The following is a 20029-nucleotide window of genomic DNA, read 5'->3' as shown; positions in this document are numbered from 1 at the left end:
AAGGCACAGACGAGCAGCAAATTCAGATTTCAACATTTCCAGATGCGAAAAACTCTCGGGTTAAAGATGTTTCTTACAAACATATTGTTGTTGCATGTTAGCAGACCACTGTAATTCACACATGTGGATCCACACACGGGCTGTGCTCTCATCGTGGGGAAATAAAAAACAAAACCATCATTGCGACACATTTATAAACACAACACTGACGACCCATTTCTCAGAGTAATTCTTCTACTACTTGTTTGAATAACAGTTGGCAACATAATGTGGCGTCTCTCTGAACACTGTAACAGGTAAAAACAGTCTTCAAAACTATATCATGCATATTAATGAAGTTACACCTCATTCACAATAGAGCTTGCTGATTGTTCCAACCAAGTCTTTCTCTTGAATGAATTAATGAACAGGTGACGACACTTTGTACCGGCTGGTACAGACATCCAGTCTCCATGCTGGAATTTACACAATGATCTAATCGTCGTGATGTAGCTTTAAAATTTCTTTTCAAACCGGAAGAATGAATTTGCTCAAAACAACGCAAAAACAACCAATTTTCACATTGTGGTGAAATATCTGTGTCCTAATCGTGTATTTAGCAATGAGGGACACATATATGACTGTCAACATTTCAAAAAATGTTTTGTGAACCTTTAAAGCCGCGAAGACCAGTCGATTCATCAGCGGATCGCTCATATGTCAGCTTATAAACAGACCAGCTGATCTTCACATCTTTAAAACGCTCCAGTATCCCTGTATCTGTAGTGAATTCTGCTGTTTGACATCTGTAATGGCCCGTTTCCACTGAGCGGTACAGTACGGTACGGTTCGGAACACTTTTAAGGCTGTTTCCACTGTCAAAATGAGTACCGAACCATACCGTACCACTTTTTCAGCATCCTATCGAAAGGGTACCAAACACGAGAAAGCGTACCAAAAGGTGGAGCTACATGCGCAGCTAACCGCTGATTGGTTACAGAGATAAGTCACGAGCTCGTGGAGCTAGCCAGAATGAAAACAAAGGAACCGCCATGTTTTAAATACACAGCCGAGACATTGCACTGTAATACTATATGCATATAATAATGAGCCATATGGTTGACCCGAGCTCAGACAAACCTTGTCGTTGTCTTGATGTACAGCCACAAAGCCAAGAAGAACAAAATCTTCCGTGTGCTGTTGTTGCTTTACGAGCCCGTCTAAAAGTGCGAGCGTTTTTTCGCTGTCTTCAGGGAGCTCACGATCGCGTCTATATTTAATATAACAAACTTCTTGAGCTGATGATAATAACTTAGCGTGATTACTGAAGTGTCTCCATCATCTGCTCCTTTCAGAAAGAAAAGGACAAACGTGGGAGTGAAGCGCGAACAAAGGAGAAGCCCGACAAAACACAGGAGCAAATTGTTTCAGCAACCTGAATCACAAACAAACTGCCATGTTTATCATTGCCTTTAGAACTATTATGAACTGGGAATGACAGAATTACTGTCTAACAGAGTTTACATGAGCTGGTGAAGATTACAGACACAGATGAGAGGTTTACACTGACTGTGGGCTATATTTCGTTTTGTTTTTGAACCCAAATAAGGTCTGCTGTGTGTAGTTTTCCTGTAATTGGTAACATATCGGAGACTGTAAGGGTCTGCTTGTGTTCATATGTGCTGCATTTATTGATTTATTTTATATAATTGCAGACGTTACAGTAGGCTATTTCGCACTTTGTATCATTGAGCTGCAGTTATAATCAAGTTATGTTCATAGAAAGATCAGTGATGAACATTTATACACAAGTATTTATGTGTACAAAGCATCTGTTTTGTGAGAAGAGCTTTTCATATGATTTGTGAACGACCTGTACAGCTTTACTGTAGACATTTATTCAAGCAAGAATGACGTCGACTGAAACTTTCTGTCATACACCACGCCCACCAAAAGGGTCAACCCAGGCTCATTCTGAGAACGTAGTCCTGGGGACGTTTCTGGAGACCGCGAAATACGTCCCGGGAGGTACGTATTTGTGCAGTTTTTGTTTTCGCGAGTCCGCGAGAGGCCGCTGTGCGCGCTTTTTCCTGCGCCGTTCTCGCGTAAACCCGCTAGAGGCCGCTGTCGAACGACCTTCCGCCTGTCTGCCTGTCTTCATGACGGAATGATTGACCGTGCGACCGTCCAATCGGCTGACCCACCCTCCTCCGTCCCTAAACCCAACCAACGACGGTTCACAAAAGCCGTCCAGAAAAAGAAAAGCCCTCGTCTGATTTTTACCACGTTTTCGGATTTTGACCACATTCTCACCCTGTGACGAACTTGTTTGCTTCATTTTTTGGATTTTGTTTTTGTTTTCTTACCTGATTTCTGGAACCGCTCTTCCCCGGACTCGAACCCGGTCGTCGTCGTCGTCGTGGTCAGCCCCTCTCTGCGCCTCGAGTCCGCCCGAGTACACGAAGAGCTAACCGGACAAACTGGCTGCAGCGGGAAAGCCCTCCACACGGAGGCGAGCGGCCGGCTGGCCGGCAAGTGCCGAAGGGAACGACGTCACACCGCCCCGCAGCGTTCGCTTAAAAAAATGAAATGCAGCCGTACGTACCCCCGGCTACGTATTTCGCGGTCTCCAGAAACTACGTTCTCAGAATGAGCCTGGGTTGAAAAGGGTACCCTTAGTAGTGGAAATGCAAGCCTGATAAAGGTGACCCGTATCGACCAGTACCGTACCATACTGTACCAGTCAGTGGAAACAGGCCATAAATGAGAGCGACTGCATGAGTTGTTCTTAAATTTGAGATGATCTCATACAGATCCAGGAAGAGGAATATTTAACAGCACATTTTTAAAGTGTGAACACATGTTGTTTACAGTAATAGCTTGAGCTGCTGATGATCTCATGTAAGCATCAACACTGAGACACTGCAACTGAATGATGATTTACAGTGATGTTCAGTCTCTGCTGCTTTACACTCTAGCAAAAATAGTGCTAAGTAGCACTAAAAGTAATTCTCTGTGCAGAATATAGGGTAAACATCATTTAACTATGATTTAGCAGAATAATCACCTTAAAGAACAGCTTAAATACCATTTAAGGTTCTTTGTTGATTCAATATACTGTAGCACTTAAATTGATTTATCTATGATTACTGACAAAAGATCCACTGAAGACCCTTTTCTGTGGGTGAGATTAGAGATTATAGTCTCCACTCGAAAGAGAAAACAACAAGAGTTTCTGCAAATGCTGATCTGTCATGTGTGACCCTGATGAACTAAACCAGGATATGTTGGATATAGCCAAAAATACACTGTATGAGTCCAAATTATAGATTTTTTAAAAAACTTTCATTATAAAATCATATAATTTATAACTAGGGTGGCACGGTGGTGCAGTGGGTAGCACAATCACCTCACAGTAAAAAGGTCGCTGGTTTGAGCCCCGTCTGGGTCAGTTGGTGTTTCTGTGTGGAGTTTGCATGTTCTCCCTGTGTTAGCGTGGATTTTCTCCGGGTGCTCCAGTTTCCCCCACAAGCCAAAGACATGTGGTACAGGGGAATTGGGTAGGCTAAATTGTCCGTAGTGTTTGCGTGTGAATGAGTGTATGGGGGTTCCCCAGTGATGGGTTGCAGCTGGAAGGGTATCCGCTGCGTGAAACATATGATGGATAAGTTGGCGGTTCATTCTACTGTGGCAACCCCAGATTAATAAAGGGACTAAAAGAAAATTAATAAATGAATTTAACTATAAAATATTAACTAATAATCAATTAATTTCATTTAATTATAACTATAATAATCATATTCCATTAACGTTTTTGTGTAAACTTCCTACTGTAAAAATATCAAAACTAATTTGTCAAGTAATGTGCTTTGCTAAGCACTTCATTTGCACAATTTGAAAATTCATTCTCTTAATATTTAGATTTTTTGAACACTCAGTGTCCAGATCTTTAAACAGATGTTCCTCAGTAAAATACTGCTGATTCTGATAAACTACATCAGCAAAATAAGCTAATTTATTCAGCTGTGATGCATAAAGTGTTGTATGAGTCTTAAATAAAGAAAAAATACACTTAAGATTCACATATGAATCTCAGTTGACCTGTACAGGAGAGACAAGTTTGGTCCTGCAGAGTTTCTCTCAAACCCCAATCAAACACATCTGAACAAACCAGTCCAGCTTTAAGAGTTTCTACTAAACTACAGGAAGACCAGCTTATATCTGAGCACAAGCAGAGGTCAAACAGATCTTAAATATTATTGTACCAGCTCAGACTGATTATAGCAGCTTTATACACGTTTCGAATGGTCAGGCAAAAAAAGAATTTAGATATCTTCTGCATATTCTTGTGTTGCAGATCCAAATCTGCACATAATGATAAATCACACTGGAGACAGCAAGGACAGCTTCACATCATCTGTTTATTGGTCCTGAAACATATGGGACACTTAATCAGGAAAAAAACACTCTCCACGCTTTCTTCTCATCTCACACACACAATATTATCAGGAGTGGAGGAGAAACTTCTCACACGTCTTGCATTGTCAGCGTCCGAACTTGTACTGACACTAACTGTGCAACATTAATCATGAAAAAACATGTAATTGTTTAAATAAAATAAAAATAAAATTATATTAAGCAGTGTTGCTCTTTACACATTTACTCAAAGTGATACATCAAATTTATATTCTCAAAAAACAGCATATAATGTTCTCAAACTATCAGGCATATTCACAATGCAATAAAACATGAAATAAGAGCAACCCAGAAGCAAGTAGTAAATCAATAATTTTTGAGAAAAACTAAAATGATTAAAACATTCTAAATAGATTCACACATGAATATTTTCAGTTTGACTCAATAGAAACATACCTGAAACATTTTGGGACACTTATTCAGGAAAAACTCTCCACGCATTCTTCTTGGTTTTACACACACGGTGCACAAACCACCGATTGATTAGCTTCTATTAGCCCCTATGCTGGATTCAGTGACTGGCGCATCTCTCCCCATGCTGCTGTGAAGGCTTTCAGATCACTGTGTGTGTGTGTGTGTGTGTGTGTGGTGACAGCTCTTACGCGCGCTTGTTATAATCAAACGGCAACCTCCCGCTCCCCCTCGGGAAGCCAATACGGAAGTAGCTAAAACTGCAATTCATCAAAATTCCGCTAGTCCTGGCTCCATAATAGAGCAAATTGCAATTGAGCCCACTGTTAGAATGGCCAACTTTACAGCAGAAAAAAAGGTGTTTACAGCCTGGTACAAAGACAGATGTTGGTTCATATAGCTATTATTACCCTTCATGACAACTGTGAGGAGGGTGAATTTTTTATAACTCATCCGTTTCCTTTATATTAGGTTATATTAAGTTTGCATAATTAAGGGTGTGGCCAATTGAGTGACAGCTAGGTCTCGCTGGTCGCCGTCACTTCACCTCAGCTGAATCCGGCAGATTAGCCACTGATCTCGGCATATTCATCGTATTTTTGTTTTGTTTTATGTGGTTTACACAGTCAGCTGCCTTTTGGACTTATTTCTTACAATTATCAGATGATATGGGATGCTGTGTGCATTTAATTGTGCTCACAAACCATTCACGTGGCCTCCATTTCCCATGTGAGTAAAGTTATATACTTGTATACCATCTCTATAAATGTATTTGTTTTATTTAAGATCATTTATCATTAATATTTATCTTTAGACCTGTAAAGCACTCCAGAATGTGACCGATTGATTAGCTGTAGGCTCTAGAACAGTCATCTGAAGCGTTATCATACAGTGTTATGCTGGAGTTCATCAATAGTTCAAACAAGCACATGTGGTCAGAACACAAACGAGTCGCAGGTAATAAAGTATCAAGCGTTTCTCCCAAAGTCAAGTCTGTCTGCCAGGTCTAGGCAAAGTGCCAGCAGGTGTCTGTAGCTCCGCCCACTCTCCGCCTCTTTGCCCTTGTTTGGTATCCCGCTGTGGGTGCGATGACGCGCGAACAAAATGGCGACGGTTGGCCACGCCTACTTATAGCTTCTTTTGCAGTGTTCAGAAACCTATGGGTGACGTCACGGATACTTCGTCCATATATTTTACAGTCTATGGTTATAATCAATATGAATATTCCGATCAAACTGAATACAATTTACATCAAATTACCTTGATAAGAACAAATAATCATATTAGATTACAAACAACCCAACAAGTTGTTTAGCACGTGTGCACCGCTGCTGTTTACACATGTAATATTTTTTCCTGAGGTGATTTAAAGCAAAATACACAATCAAACATATCTACAATGATAAGGAACACGGTTACTTACTGAGATATTACCGCACAGCAATACCACATGAAGAAAGGACGGACTTTAAAGGAATAAACAATGTGAGGAGAGCTCCATTATAGCACACAGGACAAGTCTGAACAAGTTCCGCCCACGCATGCGCGAGGCAGGCAGTTGTGTACAATTACGTAATTTATCGGTTTAAAGATATCGGATCGATAACGATAATCTTAAAAATAGCATTTATCGGCCGATAACCATATGGCCGATATATCGTGCATCACTAGAATGTTAAACATACCAATATTATCAAGAGTGAAGGAGAAACTTCCCACACGTCCTGCCTTGTCAGCGTCCGAACTTGGACTGAGACTGATGCAACTCTCCCGCACTCTCCGTGAACAAAGTGTGCAACACTGATTACGGTCCCGCATGAACAAAACGCAGAAATTAAAGTTCCAACGCCCATTAAACCAGGTAGGTATATAATACATAAATTAATTGTTTCTTTAGTTTTGGGAAGTTCGTTAAAGAATATTATCATTAAAATTAACATTTCTCTTCCCTGCTGGCTACTTTTGTATGTGATATACAGCACGTCTGCATCTCAGGTCCTTAAAAGTGAGCCCTGGATGTTGTATTTCTCTGACCCTGCTCTCTATATGTGAACGTGAGATTTACAGAGTCTGAGAGTGAATGTGCTTAAGTTGACAGCTGTGTTAAAACTGAAAAGATGGTAATTTGCATAAATAATTTTATTAAATGTATTGTTGAACTCTGGTCAACAGAGGGCAAACTTCTGATAAAAAAACACCCTGTTATGTGGCACCACTTTTATTCATGTCTTCTGTGCCATGAACCGATCCAGATTTGACTTGTTACTTGAAAAAACTCATGTTACCTGTAATGAAGCTCTTCAGACACACGAGGCCTGATAGGAGAAGCACATCAAGCCTTCAGTGAGCAGTGGATTATTCAGAAATGATCATGTTCTCCATCTACAGACAGTTCACACAATAGAGTTTGTGCTGTTGTGTAGAGATGATGCTCATACTGTCATAATTGTCATTTGTAGGATTGCAGAAGTCACTATGTTGAGGTCTTTCAGAGCATCTCTTCCTCTGATCTTAGTGATCATGACTGCGGGTGAGTTTTCAGTCACTATAGACAAACTTTAACACTCTTGAAAAGCTGACTGAGCTCTTCACACTCTGTGTCTTAGAAACAAACAGAAGGTTTTACTGACAGACAATAAAAATGAGCGTCTCCATTTGTCATGTCTGTGTTTCAGGGTCTGATGGTCAGCAGGGTTGGGGAGTGACTTACAGCTCTTCATCTGTTTGTGCATTAAAGGGATCAACAGTAAAAATATCCTGTACTGTAAAATATCCTCCTAATCATAAGCTCATAAGAGTCTTCTGGACCAGATATATTGATGGGGAACCACCAGACTTGTGTTCAGACCCTGAAAAAACTGGAAGAGTTCAGTGTGACACTAAAGACAAAAACAGAGAATATAAAGACACTTCCAGCATCACTTTGACTGCAGTAACAGAAGCTGATATACACATCTACTACTGCAGATTCACTACAAATGTTACTGGTGGAAAATGGACGGGGGTTCCTGGAGTTCAGCTGGACGTCACAGGTAGAAGAAGAACTCTCAGAAACACAGAACACACACATCAGTCACTTTATAATCTTTTTGCATCTGCTGTATGACTTTGGGGCAGCAGATCATCAGCACTGTAACCTCACAGCAAGAAGGTTGCTGGGTTGAGTCCCAGCTGGGTCAGTTGGCATTTCAGTGTGGAGTTTGCATGTTCTCCCCGTGTTGCCGTGGGTTTCCTCAGGGTGCTCTGTTTTCCCCCACAGTCGAACACATGAGCTATGAGTGAATTGAATAAACTAAATTGACCGTAGTGTATGAGTGTGTGTGAGAATGTGAATGTGTATGGGTGTTTCCCAGTACTGGAAGGGCAAATGCTGTGTAATGCATATTCACTCTGCTGTGGTGCCTCCTGATAAATCTGGCACTAAGCTGATAGAAAATGAATGTATGACTTTGTTTCTGAACAAAACCAGAAATTATAACAATTGTAACAAAAATAAAAATGTCCTGATTGCTCTTGCTCATAATGATGAAATGGTGACCTTTGTGCTTAATAAAACATTGAAAATGGGCTAAAATTATGTGAATTTCGATTAATATGCCAAGTGTTCTGGAGGGTTTGTTTTATGACAGCAGAAGTTCATAAAAAACACATGGTCACCATTTAGAAAAGTCAAAAACCATCCAGAAAACTTGATCTCCAAGTAAGAAAGTTGGAAATTAGATGATTTTAAAAGATTTAGGAAAGATTTGACCTACTCAATTCTCATTTATTTAGATACTTTCAGTTATGGAGCTTAATTCATAAGCAGTTAAGGGGGTACTCTCACTAGGCATGGTTGCCTTGAACCTTGCTTAAGCACACTTGTCCCCCCTTCTCTCTTTCCCTTGGACAGCACTCACACTGCATTTTTTACCTACCGAGCCGGAGCACGCTTACATCACGCTTACATCACGCTTACATCACGCTCACACTACAAGTGTACCATGCCAAAAGCCCAACCGAACCATGCTCTGGCACACCTCTTCCATTCGGGCCAGGGACGGCTAACTGAACTGCGCCTGGGCCCGATTCGGATGGCCTGAGTAGTGTGAGTAGGTCCTAATTTCCCCATTGTGCCAAATAAAAATATACTTGATATATTTGACCTTCATACCTCTTTGAAAGGGGTTATTTCAAAATCTTTACTATAATTAACACAAAACAATCTGCCTTCTGCCACATCTGAATTTAACGATTGAAGAAAATATCTAGGATCTTATTCCTGCATGAACACATTCATCATCAATGAACGCAAGACATACTTTCATTCATTTCAAGGTTGTGACCAGAATAGACTCGTCTAGTACTAAACTGAATAAAATATTCCCTAAACTTGCTTTTGCTGCACAACTAAACCAGACACACAGTTAAATACTTTCTGCTCTTGTTTGAAACGGTCTGATTTTGGGGGGAAAAGTCTTCAGCTGTTTTTCTGCTGTTATCATTATCAATTGACCCAAACAGCACTGTCACTAAATTTTGCCATAATGTTGAATTAAATTCATTACAGGCTGATAGTGTAAACTTTGTAACTTTACTGGCTAGACAACTTATTCTTATGAATTTGAAGTCAGCAGTTCCCCCTTTTGATCAGCAATTGGTTTTTGATTTTTTTGACATGCTTTTAGAATGGAAAAGATTCAGTTCGTAATAAAAAAAACTAAAAAGAAAAATGGAGCAGTTCCAGTAAGTCTGAGGCCCTTTTTATTTTTTAAGAATGTGTATATATATATATATATATATATATATATATATATATATATATATATATATATATATATATATATATATATGCACTAGGGTCTTGCACTAGGTCTTACCTCAGCCATTGTAGGGTGGAAGAGAGTGGTGTCCATTGAAGAAAATCGGTAACATTTTACAATAACAGTACAAGAATAAGGATGTACTATTATGTAAATTAAACTTTACAGTATTATGAGCTAATGATAAGTTAAGGCATGCACTAATCAAGAACAACACTTAAACTAAAACATAATGTGTGAATAATGGCTACCTTAATTCCCTGTTAGTTCATGCTTGTATTAATTAACGTTTTAGTTTTAGCTAAATGTAACTAACATGAACTCATGACCTGTTAATGTAGCTTTATGTCATGACTTTACTTGGAGAGGCCCATTATCATTAACTCATTCTTAAATACTTATAAACTCATGTTTAAACATAACACTTATGCACATCCATCTAGTGCGTGCAGTGTAGACGCAGCATTTCAAACACCTCACATAAGCGATAGTTCGTTTTTGTAATTTGATGCAAAGATGTTATAATACATACATAAATACATTTAAATGTACATATATTTAAAAAAATATTAAAAACTTTCAAGGATTTAAGATGCTAATGACCGTTAAACCTGTCATAAGAGTCTTGTGAAAAGAGATCATTAAGATGTAAGATGTATTACGATGTAAGACATTATTCACACATGAACTCATGTCATAGTTAAAGTTCTTGTTTAGCGCATGCCTAAACTCATCAATAGTTCATAATGAAGTAATATTTAACTTACATATTAGTATATGAGTATTCATGTACTGTTATTGTAAAGTGTTACAAATCTATATTTCAAATAAAAATATACTTCCAACCATAACTGCTTCTATGTTTGAGCTGTATGTACTGTACATTCATGTTATATGACATTATATTATGACTGCTACTAAATGATGAACAGTATTCTGGAGAAGAAAGAAGATCTTGCTGGCTAAACTGAATTATTAAATGATGATAGAATTTTGGTTATTGTGTGAACTTTCACATTCAGGTGATGGTAAACCAATGAACTGCTGTCATTTCTCTGTCAGACCTGCAGATGGAAACACAACAGACTGTTGTAGTGGGAGGTTCAGTCACTCTGAGCTGTAAAAGCAGCTGCTCTCTGCCTGAAGAAACTACATTCATCTGGTACAGAAACACAGAGAGATTAAGTAGAGAAACATGGAATAATCAGCTTTATCTGTGGTCAGTCACCCATAAAGATGGAGGATATTATCAGTGTGGTGTAGGAGGAAATGAACATCTGAAATCTCCTGCTGTTTATGTCAAAGTAGGATGTGAGTATAAACAAGAACACGAGTGAAATATCTCACATGTGGAGTTTCTAAATTTAATTTGAGTGAACATGTAAAGCTTTCCTCAAACTAAAATCTTTTGTGTGTTTTCAGTAGTTGAGAACAAAACAAAATTTATTTCTGTGATTTTGTTTTTGCTGAAAGCCTGTTTCATAGTTTTCCTCATGTCTCTGTTTCAGGGGTTTATGGTCTGCGGGAATCAGGAATGAAATACAGCCCTTCATCTGTTTGTGCATTAAAGGGATCAACAGTGAAAATATCCTGTACTTTAACAAATGCTGGTTATAAGCTCATACAATCTGTCTCAACCAAACCTGCTGTAACGGCTCAAGAACCACAAGACCTGTGTACAGCTCCAGACAAAAGAGGAAGAGTTCAGTGTGTCAGAGAAGATAAAGACACACTCAGCATCACTTTGACTGCAGTAACAGAAGCTGATAAACACATCTACTACTGCAGTTACACAGATGAAGAGAATAAAAGATGGACTGTGATTCCTGGAGCTCGTCTTGATGTCACAGGTAAAATAAACTGAGATCAGGACTTTATTCAGGTCTTCATGAACACAGCAGCTCTTTATTTTACAGAAATCAACTCGCCATCTGAACAACAGCAACATCATGTTTTTATGGCATAACAGCTATTTGAAATGCTTTAATTTGGTCTGCACCTGACCTGATTTCTTGTGCCGTGGAATACATTTCTGAATAAAACACGATGGCGGTCGGTAACTCTGGTGTAAGTTGAATGGGAGCGGGCGGTATAACAATATAGCATTCCTGAGAGAGAGAGCGAGCGAGTGAGTGAGCGAGCAAAAGAGAGATAGTGCGCGCATTCGCTGTGGTGCTGTGTGTGTGTGAATGAGAAAGAGTGTGCATATCCACCGTGTGTGTGTGTATGTGTGTGAATAAGAGAGCGTGTGCATCCGCCGTGGTGCTGTGTGTCACTTGCTATAGGCTGTTCCAGCTGGGTGTTTTTTTAATAGGCCTATTTAATCGCTATACTGTATATTCTTCCGTGGCCCAATATGTACCTGCTACGTGTATTGAAATAATGCTGATATATGATATATGAAACACAGTCGGTAGTTGTCAAATATATTGAGTGGATATGTTTGTAAATCTGACTTTGAAAGAGTAAGTGCCTCACAAGCCACAATCCTTACCGCACGTCACACGGCACTCATGTCACGTCACAAAGGGGCAAACAAAACTGACATTTAGCCTACAATCCTTGCACAACCTACACTTATCTGTTATCTCTCTCTTTTGGGAGTGCCTAAATTTAATGTGAGATTTTGGAAACCAGATCTAAAAGTTTTTAAATTTAGTCACGCACAGATCTCTACTATGATTTTTAAATGTTGTAATTTCTCTGTCAGACCTGCAGGTGGAGACACAGCAGGCTGCTGCAGAGGGAGGTTCAGTGACTCTGAGCTGTAAAAGCAGCTGCTCTCTGCCTAAAGAAACTAAATTCATCTGGTACAGAAACACAGAGAGATTAACTGGAGAAAGACTGAATAATCAGCTTCATCTGCAGCCAGTCAGTCGCTCTGATGCTGGAGACTATAGATGTGCTGTCAGAGGAAATGAACATCTGAAATCTCCTGCTGTTTTTCTCAAAGTTGGATGTGAGTACAAACTAATTTATTAGCATGAGTAAAACATTTCACACATTTGGAATATTTGTCGTTTTTTTGGATATGTTTGCAATTAAAGAGTTTTTCGTTGATGAACATTTCTTATTCATTTTTCACCAACATTTTTTTGCTGATGAAAGTTAATAAAATGTAGTTTCGAATGACAAAAAGTACAATGAAGATGTATTGACATTCATTCATTCATTCATTTTCTTTTCGGCTTAGTCTCTTTATTAATCTGGGGTCGCCACAGTAGAATAAACCGCCAACTTATGCAGCATATCTTTTACTCAACGGATGCCTTTCCAGCGGCAACCCATCTCTGGGAAACATCCATACACACTCATTCACACTTGTACACTACGGACAATTTAGCATACCCAATTCACCTGTACCGCATGTCTTTGGACTGTGGGGGAAACCAGAGCACCTGGAGGAAACCCACACGAACGCGGGGAGAACATGCAAACTCCACACAGAAATGCCAACTAACCCAGCCAAGGCTCGAACCAGCGACCTTCTTGCTGTGAGGCGACAGTACTACCTACTGCGCCACCGTCTCGCCCATTATTTTCATCGTTAGTAAAACAGTATTAGTAAACATTAACTCTTGTTCAAATGTACTACCCTTGCGTTATGTTGGGGGCTAGTTTTTTTCCATTGACTTCCATTATAATCGCATTCTTGTTATATGATTATGTGCTGTCATGGCTTTACAATCAAAAAATGTGGTTATAATGGACCTCAATGGTGCAAAAACAGCCACTAACAAAATGAAAGGGGAATACATTATGAGCAAATTTTAAACCATTTTCCCAAAATATGTGTCAAAATGAGGTTTGTCACCAAAAATCATTACATTTGCTGAAACACAAAGAATGTTGTGGCCAAATTAAGACTCAAAATCACCCCAGAGTGAATGAAAACATCTCCAAAGCTTGCCACAATAGGCCCTGAGTCTTTCTTTCACTTGTGATTTGTGATTGTAACACATTTCCTGATGTGAGAATATCCTTGTCTATAATCAGTCTAAGTTGAGCACACAGCTTTAGTTGTGGATGAATAGGCTCCTATTTTTTTTTATACAATTATAGATGTATTTCTTTTTTAATATTCTATCAATATGACTAAAATAAGATTAAAGCTAAATGTAACTTTAGTCAAAAGACTAAGACTAAAACGATTAGGAATAAAATCTGAATTTACTGTCCAAATTAACACTGCTGAACTGAACATCGACTAGAATCTTAGCTGTGTGTTTTAAAGTGTTATCATGTCTCTGTTTCAGCGATTGATAGTCTGAAGTATTGGGGAGTGAAATACAGCTCTTCATCTGTTTGTGCATTAAAAGGATCAACAGTTACAATGTCTTGTACTCCAACATATTCTGATGATTATAAGCTCACACCAGCCTTCTGGACCAAAACTGCTGTAACTAATGAAGAACCACCAGACCTGTGTTTAGACCCTGATAAAACAGGAAGAGCTCAGTGTGTCAGTGAAGATAAAGACACTTCCAGCATCACTTTAACTGCAGTAACAGAGACTGATAAACACATCTACTACTGCAGATGTACAGATAAATGGAATAGAAGATGGACTGTAGTTCCTGGAGTGTGGCTTGATGTCACAGGTAAAACTATTGCACTGTCCAATAAGGCCAACCTTCTGCTATTGAAATTGATTAATTTTTTCTTTATAACTGAAACACTGTCGTTTTAGCATCTGCATCATCAGCCTGAGGTGATTTAGATTTTAGTATCATCTCCATGATGTTGTGGCAACTGCATGATTTACTTAAGACACCATTGACAGAATGTTGTTGTAATTTCTCTGTCAGACCTGCAGGTGGAGACACAGCAGACTGCTGTAGAGGGAGATTCAGTCACTCTGAGCTGTAAAAGCAGCTGCTCTCTGCCTGAAGAAACTAAATTCATCTGGTACAGAAACACAGAGAGATTAACTGGAGAAACACTGAATAATCAGCTTCACCTGCAGCCAGTCAGTCACTCTGATGCTGGAGACTATAGATGTGCTGCAAGAGGAAATGAACACCTGAAATCTCCACCTGTTCATCTCAGTGTTGAATGTGAGGACAAACCGACTGATTAACAGTGGAAACTTATCAAATAAGAATATATATGATTATATCTATGCTAAATAACTGCATGACATTTTGTTTGTTAGTATTAGAGACTTGATTTAATTAGGATAGTTTAATATTAAGTACATTTTATCATCATTCATTGTGTCTGTGTTTTGACAACTTGGGGTGATTCTGGTTTATTTACTGTTCATCACTTTAGATTTTAACCTTTTTCTTTTCATTGCTGAATTTATGTAGTATTAAATGACTAGTATAGATAGTTTCTTGTAGTATATAGTTTTATAAACTGATTTGTACTTTTTTTTTGTGAATACATGGTTATTGTTTTTCAGATCCTCCGAAGAGCGTCTCAGTGTCCGTCAGTGGATCTGCTGTAATAGTGTCTGGAGATTCAGTGACTCTGAGCTGCAGCAGCGACTCAAACCCTCCTGCTTTGGACTTCCGGTGGTTTAAAGAGAATCAAAGCTCGGCTGTTGGATCTGGACAGAGTTTCAGCATCTCCAGCTTTAACTCCAGTCACAGTGGACGATATTACTGTGAGGCTGAGAATAAATACGGCTCTCAGAGATCAGAGTCTGTTTCAGTCACTGAAGGTATTTTCTAGAAACAGACACTCTTTCAGTTTCTTCTGTCTCTGCTGTCAAATGATCTTCATCAACGTCTTGTTTCAGCGGTTCAGAGATCTGCTCTGCACACACTTACTGGGGCTGTGGTGGGATGTGGTGGATTGATCTTCATCATCATCATCATCATCATCATCATCATCATTATTGTGTTTATATGGTGAGTAAATGTTGAGCAGCTCCTGCATTAAAAGGCTGCTGCAAAAATGAACATGAATACAGAACTTACTGAACCTGAGGCATTATTAAGCATCAAATGTTAATGAATTACTTTACAAAACTTTGAAACATTTTCTTCAGGAAGAAGAAGAGGAGAGACGGTGGAGCTGAAGATACCAGACAAAATCAGGTGAGTTTAATAATACAGACCTGAATCATGATATTAATATTATATGTTTTTTGAAAATACAAGAGTTATAAAATCCCGCACTGATGCTTGACAAGAATCTGTCCTGAAGACGATATTAGATCAGGACTGATTATATTTCTGTGATATTTGATTAAACCACAGCAGAATCCCATTGGCGGATCAGCAGAAACAGCTTCAACCAATGACAGTGCAGTGTATTCACTAGTATCAGCCAATCAGAGCGAGGCTCTTTACACCACAATTACATCAGTGAAACCCAAACGCTCCAGGAGAGCAGAAACAGGAGATGTGGAGGATCTTCAATACGCCAGTGTTCATCACTTCAAGAACAAAGACATGAAGACTGAAGAACATCAGAAGATGGAGATGCAGCGTCTGTCTGATGCCAACAGGTGACAAAACATTCATCTCAACCTCAATTAAACACTGAGACCCTTATAAAACATGTTCAGTGCGTAAAGCAATGCTTCACCCCAACATTAACATTTGCTGTTGATCTACTTTCCTTCAAGCCGTCCAGTGTGTGAGAAATGTGTTTCTTCAGTAGCACAGTCAATGCTAGTCAGTGGTTAGCATCTATCTGAGAGTCAGAAACCAGCGACTGCAGACGCTTTCACATATTCAAGACCTCAGAGATTCATCAGGAGCCACGGTTATTAATGTAGCTTTGCCTGTGTGTGTTTTTGACTCTAAATGATGTTCACTGGAGTTTTAGGAATCAGCAAGTAGCACATTTTCAGCTCAAATCTTCTGTAACGTCCTACAATAATCATCCGCTGTATCTAGAATGTCTTGAGTGAGAGTAAATGAACAGCAGATCTTCATTTGTGGGTGAACTGTCTCTTTAATCAGAGCTCTCCTGTTTGTGTTGTTGAGCTCATGCATTGTCAGCTGCTGGAGAGACTGTCTGAAACGCCACATTAATCTGTGCTCAACTCATTTCTCTGCAGATGTGTGGATGTGATTTACAGCTCAGTCAAATAAACAACATTGCCTCAATACCTGTTGATGATCATCAGAGACAGCTTGAGTTCTGCTGATTTGCTCATCATTAGAGGACGTCAACATCTTCTTTTCAGGCTTATTTGCTGATGTGTGTTGGTTATTGGACAGAGTGTGTTTGTTCTGGAAATGCATTTCAAGAGGAAATCCTCATTTCATATATAAAGAAATGCATTCATATATTATATTCATATAACCTTCATATTCCTTCCTCATTATTGTTCATTAGTGTCTTCTTCACTGGAGGATTAACAGACTGAATTGATGATATTTACAGATAAGCAGTGTTTTCATCTCCAACTCAACTCAATCTGTAAATAATTCTATTAAAGTGACTGGATTTGATTGAACTGTGTTTGCTGGAGTAACCTACTAATGTCTGTTGTGTTGTAGTGTCTTATATCACACAATAAACATTGATTTAATAATTATGATGACTGTGTGTGTTTTCAGATTGACCTTTAGTACTCCACCACGTAGAGGCCAGACTTAAATCGGTACTATAAAATATGATCAAAATGATTAATAAATCCTGAACACAACAATTTAACTAATCGAACACCATATTTCATTAGGCCATAAAACACACTTTAAGTAAATAAAATAGTAATAGATCAAATATATATTTATATATAAAAACATTTAAAATATATATCAAAACCCCTTATGAGTACTAGAACATCACAGCCGTGGCCCCACCCTGGAGCCAGGCCTGTGGTTGGGGCTCGTATGCGAGCGCCTGGTGGCTGGGCTCATATTATATGGCTCATGCCATATATCACACAATAAACATTGATTTAATAATTATGATGACTGTGTGTGTTTTCAGATTGACCTTTAGTACTCCACCATGTAGAGGCCAGACTTAAATCAGTCTTTATAAAATCAAAATATAAAATATGATTTAAGGACAAAATTAAAGAGGTGGTGAATTACTTTGAACATTTTAATGGCAAATTAAAAAACTTAAATCACTATAATAGCTCATTATTATTAATAATAGTTAATAAATACATTTAAATTCATTTTTATTGTAAAAAGCCATAGAAAGATAATTAAATGTGTTTAAATACTGCAGATGCACAAACACCAATCAGATTATAGTCTGTGACTAGTAGCTCCGCCCACCGTAACGGAAAACTTGATTTAGTTTCAAAACTATTTCAAGACAAAAGAGCAACAGAGAAAACAAAGCGAGATGAGTATGGAGCTAATATTATGGCAAAACGATCTGAATTTGAATTGTGTTAATTTGAATTATTGACAGTTGTAATTTAATAAATCGGAATTTTTATTTGCCGTTAAAAAATTTTTTGAATTTGAATTTTTTAATTTGAATATTGAACATCTGAAATTTAAGACTACCGAATTTGTCAAGGCTGATTTTTTTATAGACGCATTTTCAAACTTCAGATTTTGAATTCATACACTGCAGATATTGGGTTTGAAAAATGCAGTTTCAAATTTTCAAGATGAAGAAATGAATTTCCTGTTGATCACCCCTGACCTACTTTCTGCTGAATCTGAATTTCACGATCTGAGTTTCTGGTTTTGAAGTTTAGGGTGTCAAATTTGATGCTCTGAATTTCTTCATCTTGAAAACTTGAAACTGCATTTTTACAAACCCAATATCTGCAGTCTGTAAATTCAGAACTCAAAAAAATCTGAAGTTTAAAAATGCGTCTATAAAAATTTCAGCCTTTATAAATTCTGTTGTCTTACACTTCACATGTTCAGTATTCAAGTTATGAAATTCAAATTACGAAATTCAAATTCAAAACAAATTTAACCACATAAAAAATCTGATTTATTAAAACACAATAGTCATAAATTCAAGTTAACACAATTAAAATTTAGATAGTTTGGCATAATTTTAGCTCCATAGTGTGATTGACTATAATGCATTTATTAATTAAAACAATACTAATTTGATCATCACAGATCTGGAAAGTCGGAGCAGTCAGTTTGAATTCGGTGATTTACAGATCGTGTCTGAGTCACATTCACGTGTTTCAGCCTTTTGTCCTCAAATTAGCTGAAATATCTCTGATTATGGAAACTAAAGATCTATTTCTAAAAGCATACGCTGTCCTGATCTGTTTGTGATTTGCATGTGTGTAGTTATGTCAATGAGTGTCTGATGAAGTCCTCTATGCTGGGCTCTGTGCAGACTGCAGCTGTTGTTGCGCATGCGCGTCTATAGATGGCGTATCAGCTGCTGAGAGCTCAATCCTGTAGACATGAGGAGTGAAGCTGCTGTCCGAGGTGCTGCTGTTCACTGATAGACACACACACATGCTGAGTGATCTGAACACTCTAAATTACACCCGAGCCTCCGTTTTCAGATGTCTCAGTTTTTTCCCATCCACACTGAGATGGAGCAGCAGCGTTTTAAAATAAAAACGGCCTCTCCAGCTGTCACGGATTGGCCAGGCTCTTCCACCAGTATCACGCAACGAGCATCATCCCCTGAGTTCTAATCACGTACAGCTGCACCCAATCACTCCAACACACTATATAAGCACACACCTCACCTCACTTAAGCTACGGTCACACTGGGCTTTGTGTGTGCGAAATTTTGTCGTGCTGCGCTGCGAAAAGGGGCGGGATTAAACAAGCTTATTAGACATTTTAAAAAGCCAGCGATCGCTCCATGTTTTAAATTTCTGTCCAGAGAGGTCCTGTTTTGATCCTCGATTGGTCCCATGCAGCCAAGTGATGCGATTTCGCAGGTTAGAGTTCACCAAGCTTGAACTTTGCACCGCAGCAACCTGCGAAACTTCACGCATGACCCCGCGTTTCCGGTCTGACGCATTCGCGTGCATATGAATGGAAGTCTATGGGAAGAAAAGTCAAGTGTGACCGCAGCTTTATTGTCCGGTCTCGTTCCCACGAAGCGGACTCATAGCGAGTACCTCCTGGTAGTCTCTCATCTCATCTCATCTCATCTCATGAACTTACATGATCTCTGTTTCCTTCCAGTCTGTCCAGTGTTCCCGGTGTCCTGTCAGAGTTGTGTGTGTGTGTGTGTGTGTGTGTCGTCAGTCTGTCTTCCCCGCAAGCCCTCTGGTGCACTAAAAGTGTTGCATGCAAAAACAAATTAAATTGAGCAATGTTCAACTTAATTTGTTTGTTTAAATGCAGCCCAAATAAATTGTTTAAAACCACTTAACATAAAAAAATTAAGTAAATCCAAGGAATCATCTTCAAATTTTTTTCAGTGTGTGTGCAGTAGTGTCTGTCATCCATCCTGCCCCAAAGAAGGATTATCAGCTCAACCAAACTTCAATC

At 38.7% G+C, this 20029-nt stretch overlaps 1 protein-coding gene across 1 annotated transcript in view; it reads left to right on the top strand.

Moving 5' to 3' along the window:
• LOC130223372 (obscurin-like) overlaps positions 1–20029 on the top strand; it is a 50569-nt gene that overhangs the window by 9684 nt on the left and 20856 nt on the right. Inside the window, exons 2-12 of the mRNA XM_056456202.1 lie at positions 7326–7396; positions 7542–7898; positions 10731–10979; positions 11177–11518; positions 12379–12627; positions 13925–14269; positions 14477–14725; positions 15076–15336; positions 15415–15526; positions 15667–15715; positions 15878–16128. Of these exons, the coding sequence (XP_056312177.1) occupies positions 7342–7396; positions 7542–7898; positions 10731–10979; positions 11177–11518; positions 12379–12627; positions 13925–14269; positions 14477–14725; positions 15076–15336; positions 15415–15526; positions 15667–15715; positions 15878–16128 (2519 nt within the window). The 5' untranslated portion in view covers positions 7326–7341. The remainder of the gene's footprint in view (positions 1–7325; positions 7397–7541; positions 7899–10730; positions 10980–11176; positions 11519–12378; positions 12628–13924; positions 14270–14476; positions 14726–15075; positions 15337–15414; positions 15527–15666; positions 15716–15877; positions 16129–20029) is intronic.

Source organism: Danio aesculapii, chromosome 1, assembly GCF_903798145.1.
Source record: "Danio aesculapii chromosome 1, fDanAes4.1, whole genome shotgun sequence".
Taxonomy (NCBI): domain Eukaryota; kingdom Metazoa; phylum Chordata; class Actinopteri; order Cypriniformes; family Danionidae; genus Danio; species Danio aesculapii.
The sequence above is the reverse complement of the archived record's forward strand: the minus strand, read 5'-3'. Positions and strand labels throughout refer to the sequence as shown.